The sequence below is a fragment of the Typopeltis vanoorti genome, chromosome 5, assembly GCF_054136105.1.
Source record: "Typopeltis vanoorti isolate ZY-2024b chromosome 5, IOZ_Tvanoo_1.0, whole genome shotgun sequence".
Taxonomy (NCBI): Eukaryota; Metazoa; Arthropoda; class Arachnida; order Uropygi; family Thelyphonidae; genus Typopeltis; species Typopeltis vanoorti.
The window spans coordinates 128825181-128837373 of record NC_143553.1 but is presented as its reverse complement, the minus strand read 5'-3'; the positions used below and the strand labels follow the sequence as shown (position 1 = coordinate 128837373).

Genomic DNA, 12193 nt, shown 5'->3' with positions numbered 1-12193 from the left:
CCTATATCAAAGCACGCCACAAATGCCAAACAGTCATCAGCAGATCTAAATCACATTTTATAAAGGCCAATAGCAGCCAAATGGAAGCCATGCCTTCTGGTCCCTTGCTAAAGCTGTTTGACACAAAACAGTCTTGTCTTTTCTCTTGCAAAAGAAATCTCAGCTCATTTACTATTCTCCTTAGTAATACACAAATCACCAAACAGGATCAAATCTCTCTACTTGTAGACTAACTTTTATATCCAGTCTCTCCTTGTACAAACACATCATATCAATAGCTTCCTCATTATCGAAAAGACTAGGCACTCTCTTCATTTTCTATTTTACACCCGGCCAACTCTTAACTATATACAAATCCTAAATCCACCTATTCTTAGAATACTGCTCACAATGTTACGGGTGATGCACCTAAAATTCCTTGATGCTGTCTAGAGGAGAGCACTTTAAATAGATGATCCCTCTCTTATGAATTCACTTCAACTTCTATCCCACAGATGCAATGTTTCAACACAGTGTCTATTCAACTGAACTGGCAACCATCATTCCTCCACCTTCTGTTGGGTCTGTTAAAACAAGAGCAGCAGTTGCCCGGCATCCCTTTTTGGTACAACCGCAGACACGCCTGCTTCTCTTTTATTCAATCCACCTCTATCCTCTGAAACAGCCTTCCTCATGAAGTATTTCCAAACAACTACAATCTACAACTCTTAAAAAAAAATCAGTAAATTTCTATTTCAGTAATCACCTGCACTGATATGCTAATACATCCTCCAACCTCTTGTGTATGGTTTCAATATAAAAATAAGGTTATTTCTAACTAAAATTTGGAAGTTATACTTGCATTGCCTGAAATCAGAATTGAAGGTTGGAACAATCATCCTTCAGTTTATTTTGTTTTGAATAATACAACAGCTTATGAGAATGTCACTGCAGAACAGATAAAGATAAACCTAGGATTTATATAGCTTCCATAGATCCAGAAGGAGACTGGCCATAATTACTTAGACAGTCCTAATGGAAAGGCATGGAAAATTTTTCTCTTATACGAGATAGGTTCCAAAAGTTTCCTGCCTGACATACAAAATTTGAGCCAATTTTAAAATGCCATGCGTGACAGTTAGCACCGTCTATGGGAAGGTTAGTGTACCAGTTTCAACTCTCTACCTACGTAATTCAGTTGGAGGCACTCTTTTGACTAACACATGACATGCTAAGTAGCTGTAATGTTAAAAATTGAGTTCTGTGAAGGCTTTCTCCAAGTGCTATCAAACAGTGATTGGGTGGTGTTTATGGGGGAAGTCTTCTCCTTATTCCACCATGAAGAAATGGGCTAAACTGTTTCACCTAGGAAGAGAGAGCATCAAAGATGATCCTTCTGATGGTTATCCTATGGAAGTGATCACTGAGGAAAATGTCTTTCTTGTTGAGGAGAAGCTGTTCAATGATGGATGACTGAAGCTCAAAGAAATCTCAGCATGGTTGGGCTTTCTATAACAACTGTCTTTTGCATCATTCATGAAAATCTTCACATGACAAAGGTCAGTGCAAGGTAGGCACCCTGACTTTTAAATTCTGTAAGAGCATTGTGTGATCACTTCCTGCTAGTTTTTAGAACTTTGCCAAGGGAATCAAAGAAGTGCTGGAATCCATTGTCACCGGGGATGAAACCATGGTCTTTTATTATGATCCTCTTTCTAAAGGGAATCTATGGAGTGAGCACAAACCAGGCAAAGCACTGCTGAGAAAAGCCAAGATCACTCAGTACACCAAGAAAATAATGGCAACAATCTTTTGAGATTACTAGGGAATGATTGATTGACTTCATGGAATGGAATACCACTGTGAGTGCAGAATATTATGCTTCACTCCTAGACAAAGTGTGCGACGCCATAAAGGAGAAGAGACGAGGAATGCTGAGTCATAGTGTTCGTCTACTTCACAACAATGCTCCAGTCCATGCGGTTATTGTCACAAAGGCTGCAGTGAAGGACTGTGGCTTCCAGGAGATTGAACACCCACCCTACAGTCTAGATCTAGCACCCAGTGACTACTATCTCTTCTCGAAACTGAAGAAAGACCTTCGAGGAAGAAAATTTGCAGGTGACAATTAGGTGAAAAATGCAGTTTTAGGCCATTTTGCAGACAAAAGTACTGAATATTTTTTCAAGGGCATAGAAATATTAATTGAAAAGTGTGTGTTGAAGTAAAGGGAAATTATGTTGAAAAGTGACAGTTATTTTCTTTCTATCACCTTTAAAAATTAGTCAGGCCAGAAACTTATGGAACCACCCTTATAGGTTATTAATCAACCTAATTAGTCTTATTTCAACTCTCACTAGACATGACAAGCTATGAAAAGTCCTTATTTAAGCCCCATTGGTACAATACCATACTAAAATTCACTATAGCAAACTACTTCTGTGATCCCTAGGAATTTGCTAAGAATCGCAGGTACTGCAATCAACTATACTCCTCTGCACAGATTTTTAGGATACTTTTTAGAGCCACCATATACAGGAACTTCAACAGTTGGATGAATTTGTGATTTGTATAGAATTAACATTCATATAGAGATTAAATAATATACCTTGAATAAAAGTGCAAACTTGAATTCTTTGATGCTGAGGAGGTATGCAAGTAACATGTTCATGTGAAGAAAGAAGGGAGACTGAAGTTATTCCAAGAAGAGAAATCTCTTCTTATTCCAGAGTACTGTTAGAAGGAAATAATCAGAATCCATTAAAGGTTGTTTTTGAGACCAGAATTTAAAGTTGTGAGTGTAATGTGTGACAAGAAAAAGCTGGAAACACAGGTGGGGAAAGCAGCTGATAAAATGGAAGTTAAATAAACCTTTGTATCGCATTCAGTGTAAGGCATTTAGCCAGGCATGTCAAATGCTTCAGAAATATCAAGAGCAACTACTTAAATTTCTTAAAGCTTTATCATGACATTTGTTCCAAGATAGGAGGCAAACAAGAAAGTCCCATTTATATTAAAAATGCCAAGAATTTATATCTGTGTTTAATCCTTTATTCAAGTGTAGGCAAAGCACGCACACTTGCAATATCTGTGCTTTGTATTGTGGGATACTAAGGCAATTAATGTAAAGTCCCTGTATACAGGTAGCTAAGCTGTGAAGATACTTCATGCACAAGCTTTGTTTGCTTACACTTGGATAAATGATTAAACAGAATATGATTTCTTTCCTCTTTAATTTAATTTATAACCAAGGGGGAAAAACTTTCAAAAACATGAAAGTCCCCTATTGATAGATGTTGGTAAAATCTATATTTGTGGGTGGAGGTGGAGGGTATTAATTAAGAGAAATTTCAGATAGCATAGAAATGGAGTTTTTAGATTTTTCTAGTACTATAGAAAGAATTAAATTGAGCAAGCAGATGGTAATTTGAAGGTAAAGATTTGTAATTTTTGGGAATAAATTGGATATGAGCTAATTTCCAATCTAAGGAATAATTAAATGTTCATTAAATACTATTGCAATAGGAAAAAAAGATAACACAAAATAGGAGTCTACTCTGGACCATGAACTCTTCAGAACAATCAGAGAAATGTAATCAGGATCAAAAGACTTCTTGGTATCCAGTTTGGAAAAAAATTCTTTTGATCTCTTTCTGGCAAAAAAAAAAAATTAATGGTAGCATTGAATTTTGCAAGTTTGGAGTGGTAGGAAGGTGTTTATTGAAATTATTATTCGAGAATTGGAGAAAAGTGATGGCCAGGAGATTGCAATATTCAGTGGGTAAACGATACCATTCCATCCAATGCAGATGTGGCAAAAACAAGTTTGGATAAAAGTTATAGCCAATAGTTTTGCCAAGAGATCTAAAAGCATGTCTGCTATTTTTCTGCTTTTACCACTTATCAAATTAGATATGCTGATAATTTTCTTGTAACTATTTCAAGCTTAAAGTATAGGGAGAAAAGGAAAGATTTTGATGAAAGCCAGATGCAGTGTTCTTAATTCTTCTCTTGAATAGCCTTGGCTCAGTTTTTAGAGACCCAGTGCTTAGATATGGGATAAGACTTAACAAAATAGAGTGGTGAATGAATGTTTCTATACATATAAGAAATGTTCAGTAATACACATAGCACTGATGCTGGATTAAAAGAAAACAATAATTTAGGCAAAGAAATGAAGCATGACACAGATCATCTCAGTTGGCATTCTTATAATGCTAGACAACACGTGAATTAGAGTAGCTGTTTTATCATTGCCTTAGAGAATAAATTAACGCTGAATTTTGGTCAATACTGCGATTTAAAATACTGTGCTTAGAAGAATCATTTTTGTGGAAAACATAAAAAATTGTTAGAGAGCAGTGAATATTATCTGATAGGCAAAGTGGACAATTTGATATCTGAGAAATAGCAAATATCTCATCATCTCTACCTGCTGATCAATATAGTTGAAAAAGAAAAGCCAGTTGGAATTGCGAGCATTAAAATCTTCAAGAAATATTACTTTGTTCATTAGAAAAAATATAATTTTTAAAAAATCCTTAGCCATCCCAAGTACTAATGCACTATAGGTTTACAACCTTTTGTGGATTGGGGTTACATTAAAAAATATATATCAGAACAACATGTTCACAAAAAATCACCTTTTGAAATGAAAGGAATCAAAGAATAGGTAACTGGTGGAGGGGTGGGGGGGGCACTGAGGTTTCTAGATTATGTAAGATCAAAAATTATATTTAAAAAATTCCTTAGCTTATCCCCATGGTGCTAATACACTATAGGTTTACAACCTTTTATGGGTAGGAGTCGCATTAAAAAAAAAAAAAAAAATATATATATATATATATATATATATATATATATATTCAAAAAATAAATATATCATCATCAAATTCCTGACATTTACCCTCAAGGGGTGTACAGGATATGATAGTACTACATGAAAAATTTACATCATCACTAACTTCCTACCAACAATTTTCTGCCAAATCAATCTGTTACCTGTCAAAGCTACAACATTGTCAGATCTTATCTTTCTATCTTCTAATGCACTTTTTACCATATCAATCCACCTATATCTTGGTATTCCTCTGGGTCTTTTTCCTGCCAACCTGGCAGAGAACACTTGTTTTGCTAATCTTTCCTGATCCATTCTCTTTAAGTGACCATACCACCTGAGATTAGCTCTGCTAACGCATTCCTGGATGCTGACAATGTCAAGTTCTTTCCTAATATCCTCATTTTTAATATGATATTGCCATTGATGCCATCTGTTCATGCCTCTAATCTTTCTCAGGACTCTCATATCTTTGGTCAAGTGTTTTACTTCTGACCCAGCTCTCGGATCCATAAGTTAAATTGGTCTGAACACTGTCTTGTATATAGCTAATTTATTGGGGGTGCTTAAAGGTCAAAGCTGTATAACTGAGAGGAGACCTCCACATTGCCTTCAAAGGAATGCAGAGAACCAACCAGGGCTTCTGACCTAATGTCCAATCCTCACCTTCTCGTGGTGCAGCCTGTTAGGTATCTACCTGGATACTGAATGAACGAGGATGGGCTGGCAATTTGGGATATAGCCAAATTATATTTAAAAAATTGTATTTAGATTTAGCCAACCAAATTGTATTCTTATTGACTTAAACCACAATATTAAATGATGGTACAACATGAAAATAAATATATTCGAACAACATATTCACAAACGTTACTTCTGAGATTAAAAGAGTTCGAAGAGTATACAACTGGGGGGAACTGAGCTGAGTGATCATTACTAAAATTTGTGTTTCTGTTAGTAAAAGTGAATATGATTTGGCAGATTGAAAATGAACGAACATCATTAAGGTCAAAAATATGACTATTATATTATTGGAAGTGGATCTGGAAGGTTTGTTGCCTTCTTTGGCATGTAATCCATTTCACTTTCTTGACTGTTGTTTAAGGTAAAATGAAAATAGGAGGGATCTGGAATATACAGTAATGGATTCTTGTACAAGCTGTGAACATGAAGAATTCTGTGCATCACTTAACATTGCTGCAAACTGCAAATTGAGACCCCAACATACCACCACTCGTGGAATAACCATTTTAAAATTATCTTACCAAAAGAAAAAATGTTGAATTTCTCCATGATGTTCATTTCAACTCTTTGAATATTACTAAAATTCTTGGTGAATGAAATGTTGAGAAAGTATACTGCAGACTCTGTTCTCCAGTCTAAGCATGCTTTTGACTGCTTCAGACCTGCAATAAACAAAGTGGTGATAGTGCAATGGTAAGTGAAACTCATCTACTGCCACCCTTTCCTGCACAAATTTGCTCAGGATAGTTTCCATCTGCTTGATTGTTTAATACTCTTAGCTGGAGATATATCCACTGAGAGGTCCGTCCACCCCTATGAAGTGAGGGCATGGGCAGAAGATTTTGTAGCAGTAAACTGACTATACATCATATCCATCAGTATTTTAGACCATATTCTTGATTCCAAGATTTAGCCTAAATAATCTTGCTTTAGATACACTCTCAGAGTCTTGGGGAAAAAAAGATAAAGAAATTATTAAAGAAACAGCAACAAAACATCTAGGCTACCAGACAAGAGTAAATACATATTGGCTTACACCAGAGATTTTGGACATGGGAGAGAAAAAAGAATATCCAAAAGAAGATAATGAAGAAAATAGAATATTATACAAAAATTTGAAAAAAGAAACAGACAAAAAATGCAGATTATCAAAAATCATATATTTAGAAGAAAAAGCAGGAAAATGTTAAGAAGCATACAAAAAACAAGCCTCCAAGACCATTTATGAAATAGTTAAAGAGAGATAACTAGAACATACTCACTCAACCCAGTTTCAGTATTGCAAATAGATATAACCACAGCAAGTAGCTGTGAAACAATAAAAGAAACATCGACTAATATTTTAAAGAAACATTTGCAGCTGAAGAAAACATAGACAAGACGCCTTCAACCCAGAAGAAACTTCTGACACAAAAGACATACTAAATGAAGAAATACATAGAGCATTCAAACAAATGAAAAATAATAAAGCACCAGGCAGAGACAACATTCAAAAAGAACTTCTAGAAAAAGGGGGAGAAAGCGTAATAAATTACCTAAAGGAACTGTTCAACAAAATACTAAAGAAAGGAAATTTACCAACAGAATGGAGAACAGGCCAGATCATCCCCATCCACAAAAAAAAAAAGATGTCAGATCATGCACTAACTATAGACTTATCACCTTTCTAAGCCATTGCTATAAAATATTCATCAGAATTCTTCAAAACAGAGTTAAATGTTCCTATGAAGAACAGATGGAAGAAAAGCAAATGGGATTTAGAAATAGCAGAAGCACAGTAGATGCAATTTTCACATTAAACAGATTAGCAGATCTTATGAGAGACAAAAATAAAAAACTGTACTCTGTTTTATCGACTTCAAACAAGCTTTTGACTCAATAAACAGAAGCAAACTCATTAAAATTCTAGAAAACAGTGTTCGACAAATACCTATTAATTGTATCAAGAATTACTATTCAGAAACACAAGCAATAGTGAATTACAAAAACATAGAAACAGATTAAATAGCAATTAAAAAAGGAGTTATGCAAGGCTGTCCATTGTCACCATATTTATTCAACCTGCACCTGAAAGAAGAAGTAGACGAAGAACTACAGATGTGTGAAAGCATAACTGTCAATGGAAGAAATATAGCACATTTAAAATATGCTGATGACATAGTTATCACTACAGACAGCGCCAAGAAAAATTAGAAAATATCCTTACCAAGTTACATCAAACAAGTAACAAATATGATATGAAAATCAATTTTAGTAAAAGAAAACTAATGGTAATAGGAAGAAAAACTAAAAAGAAAACTAATGGTAATAGGAAGAAAAACGGAAGCAATCCAGATGAAAATCTTCATCACCAACCGTGGCTCCAATGCTCGTAGGTGTCTGCTGCCATCTTGATATGATTCTTTCATTGCATTCCGTTTTGTGCAAGATGACTCAATTTGTGTATAGAGTTTCTGCACCATTTGATGATGTCATTGCCCCATTCTCTGTTTGGTCTTCCTCTTTTGTTCTTTCCTTCAATCATTCCAAACAGCAACGTTTTTAATTTTCTCTCATCATTCATTCTACATATATGGCCAAATAGACTTAGCTTCCTTTTGATTATTTTCTGGATCAGAAAATAATCAAAGGGTTGGTTGCATTCGTCTGTATATTTCCTCATTGTTCATTTTCTGTATCCAGCTTATTCTCAAGATCTTTTTATAGCACTTCCTCTCAAATGCCAATATCTTCCTTTCAGATTTCAGAAAGTGTTCCACATTTTCAACTTGAAATCTGTCTATCGTAACTCTGTTCAGTAACTCCTGTTGTCCAAATATCATTGTTTTAGTTTTTTCAAAGTTGACATTTACTCCATACCTTTTTCATTCTGTGTATAGTGTTTGCAATGTCTGTTCCAGCCTTGCTGTATATTCTTCAATCACAACGATGTCATCTGCAAAGCAGAGGTAGTCTATTCTCATGCCATTTATTGAAATGCCTCCACCTTCTTCTTTAATCCTATGTAGTATTCTTATTCTATCTAGGCAAGGAGACCCAATATCACCAATCATCTTCATCACACATCGGTGATATTGGGTCCCCTTGCCTTGTGCCTTGACTAGTGGCAAACCAATCTCCAGTCTCACCTGCTATTCTGATTTTAGCTTGTGCTTGGCTGTTTATATCTTTCAGCAGGCAGATCAAATTATTGTCCACACCATAGGATTCCAAGACAGCCCATTTTATATTTTGGTCAATATTATCAAATGCTTTTTGGAGGTCCACGAAACAGCAATATATCTTTTTGTTCTTCGAGCTTTCTCTGCTATTAGTCTTAGTGTGAGTATTTGTTGCACTGTACTTCGATCTTGTTGAAATCCGGCTTGCTCATCCGGAAGATGTGCCTCCATATGCCCCTTCAGGTGCTCTGTTAGTATTTTCATCAGCACTTTGCTAAGATGACTCATTAATGCAATAGGTCTGTAATTGGTGCATTCTAAAGCACTGCCTTTCTTATGAAGAACAACGAAGACTGATTTTTTCCACTCTTCGTGGGTATACCCTGATCTCCATATTTCATTACATACCTTATGTATTTCTTTTGAAACTGATTCTCCCCCATATTTTAGCATCTCGCCTATTATGTTGTCATTTCCAGCACTCTTGTTGTTTTTGAGATGTTTTATAGCCTTATTCACCTCCTCTTCCAAGATGTAATTTTTAAAGATCTCTGCTGGTGGAGAGATTGCTTTTAGTTCTTTGATTACTTCTGTTGCAGTATCATTTAGTTGATTTTTATATAGTTCGCTGCAATATCTTGTTCATCTGTTGTATGATTTCTGTCTTGTCCATCAATACTTTACCATTTTCATCTTTGACTGCTACTGATCTTGTTTGCCACTTCCTATTGACATTTCTTATAAGTTTGTAGACCTCGCTAGTTTTGCGTTCTCCATAGTACTGCTCAATGTCTTTGCACTGGTCCTCCAACCATTTGGCTTTATCAGATCTTGCTGCTTTCCATACTTCATTGCATTTTTACTCATCTGCTACCTCTGAATTATCTCTTTTAAGTTTCAGTTTTCTTTTCTCTCTTGTACCAATTTTAGGGTTTCCTGAGTTATCCATTTCTTGTTGATCTTTTCTCTTTCAGGAATTACTTCCTCTACTGCTTTTTTTAGCACTGTAGTCAGTCATTCTTCTCTTGTATTTATATTTTGTTTTTCACTTGGGGTCTTAAGCTTAGTTTCCAATATGTTCTGATATGCTGTTCTTAGCCTGTCTTCATTTAGTTTTGAGATGTCTTCTAGTTTTTTGGAACTTTCCTTTGTACTTCTGTTTCAGTTTTAGTCTTATATTCGCAATCAAGATGAAAATAGGAAACAATAATATAAAACAAGTAAAGCAGGTTCAATTACCTAGGATCAATGATCACTGAAGATCTAGACTATTCCAAAACCATCAAATACTGAATCAATAATGGGTGGATAACAATGGGCAGACTACAAAAAATATGGAACAATAAAAGATTAAGCAAAGAACTCAAATTAAAAATATACAAAACAATGATAATTCCAACAGTACACTATGGCTCAGAATGCTGGATCTTAAGTAAAAAAGAAATGGATAAACTCAATGCTTTTGAAATTCAATGCCTAAGAAAAATCAATACTGGACAGAAAGAAAAGCAAATGAAAAAGTCAGAGAAGAACTTAACTTTAAAGAAACAATAATTACGGCACTAAAAAAAAAAAAAAAAAAAGAGCCAACTAAGCTGGTTTGGGCATGTTTCGAGAATGAACCCAGAAAGACTACCAAACATATTATTAAATGGTATAATTGAAGGACAGCCCAGCTGGGGAAGACAACATTAAAGAAAGCACCCACTTAAACTCCATAATAGAACTTCATAAAAAGACAGCAGACAGAAAGAAATGGCAAAAATTCGTCCCTGAGGAACTCAACCCACCATGAATAGAAGAGAAGAAGAGGAGTACAAATAAGAAAGAAATCTGCAATCCCTTTATGCTTACTTTTATAGCGGTGCTCAGTTTTTTGAATACTTTGCAGTTAATGAATCATTTAAAATTCTTTTAAGAATTTTTAAGAGATTAATTTTTAATAAATTTTAAAAATGTTTTAAGTAACATAAAAACGCATATTTATTTTTCAGGGTACGTATTCTGATGACTACCTTTATAATCATGTCTGTAGTGCTGATGTGTCAGCAGTGGAATGATGTCACAGAATGGGTGCATAAACTAGTGGCTAAATATATGTATATATAAGAATAACAGTTCCATATTCTTGCTTCCAAATATAGACATATCACAGTGATATAAAAAAAAATAATAATAAATAAATAAAGCAGGGTCCAGCAGTTTAGAATGGTATAACTGATCCTAAATGAAAACTTGGCATTCCTGCATTTATATGAACTATTTCAGCTCTCCCTTCTTGCGATTTTAGAAGGGGGGTATGCTGGTTTATAGTGCTTTACCAAAGATTCTTAATATCAAGTACTAGTAAACTTGCTGGTACAGGTATTGTTTACTTATTTATGATTTTATGATACACAAATAGCTCATTAATTCCTAATAGAGAAATTCTTTATTTTAAGAAAACTTATATGCACAGACACAATCTCTCTGGCTGTTAACAGCAGAATATATATGAACATGTTTAGTATGTTACATATGTTTCTTAATATTCTGTGCCAAATTCTGGTTTTCAGGTTTCAATTTCACTAGTTTCTAGTTAGAGATTAATATCCTCAGGTTATACAGATGCATTTGTTAGCATTTGTATAAGTTGAACGGAATAGACAAAGCTATATTGAATAAAGATTTTATTTAAAAAATTGATCAATTTTAGTAAAAATATATACATTATATTAGAAAAAAGTTACATTTCCCTTGCTAAACACTATCAAAGCTTATTCTGCTCATACATTAATGTACATAAGATTCAGTAATGCTATGATTTAAAGTAAAAAAAAAGTTAATTAAAAAAAAGTAATAAATAAAAATTTAATAACATAGATTTTGATTTTTACTTCCCTCCTCTTTAAAAAGAAAACTGTGAAATACTCTTGGGTAAAACTGTTTGTGTAATACCCATATTTTTATATTTTTATTATTTAATTTTTTCTTTATATGAAATGTTTATTTCATAATATCATTTTTTAATAATGTATACTTAATTCTGGTGAATTTACTGTGATAATAAAATGAAAGACTTTCATTCACTTCTTTGTATTAAAAAATGACCTACACAACTGTCTTTGCAGATAGGGTTATATAGGAAAGATTATTTGAGATATACCAAAATGTTAATGTTTTAAATGAATAAAAGTTTTGCATTTTGAAACTACTTGTATCATTTTAATTCACATTAGTATTAGCCACATAGTAACAGTTCGAGGTTTCCATCTGTTTGTCAGAGATTTCTAGATGGAATTGACTTCAGTAAACATAAACTATAAATTTGGCACTAAAAAATGAACACAGGGATAGAAAATTTTCATATCCACCTATGCATAAAAGTTGTTTGGTTGGTGCTTATGTATAATGAGTTTATTAGGATATAAGAGAAAATTCCTGTTCAGTAGAATCTAGTTAATTGGATAATCAGGGCAGCCAATTATTTGGT

General features: G+C 34.0%; 1 protein-coding gene across 4 annotated transcripts in view; it reads left to right on the top strand.

Annotated features, from left to right (window-relative positions):
• The window catches only part of LOC150106809 (transmembrane and coiled-coil domains protein 2-like), a 316563-nt gene extending 304673 nt beyond the window's left edge, over window positions 1-11890 (top strand). For all 4 annotated transcript variants that reach the window (XM_090392723.1, XM_090392721.1, XM_090392720.1 and 1 more), the window contains one exon: window positions 10716-11890. In XM_090392723.1, coding sequence (XP_090248849.1) covers window positions 10716-10830 — 115 coding nt within the window. In that variant the 3' untranslated portion in view covers window positions 10831-11890. The remainder of the gene's footprint in view (window positions 1-10715) is intronic.
• Window positions 11891-12193: the final 303 nt, after the last annotated feature.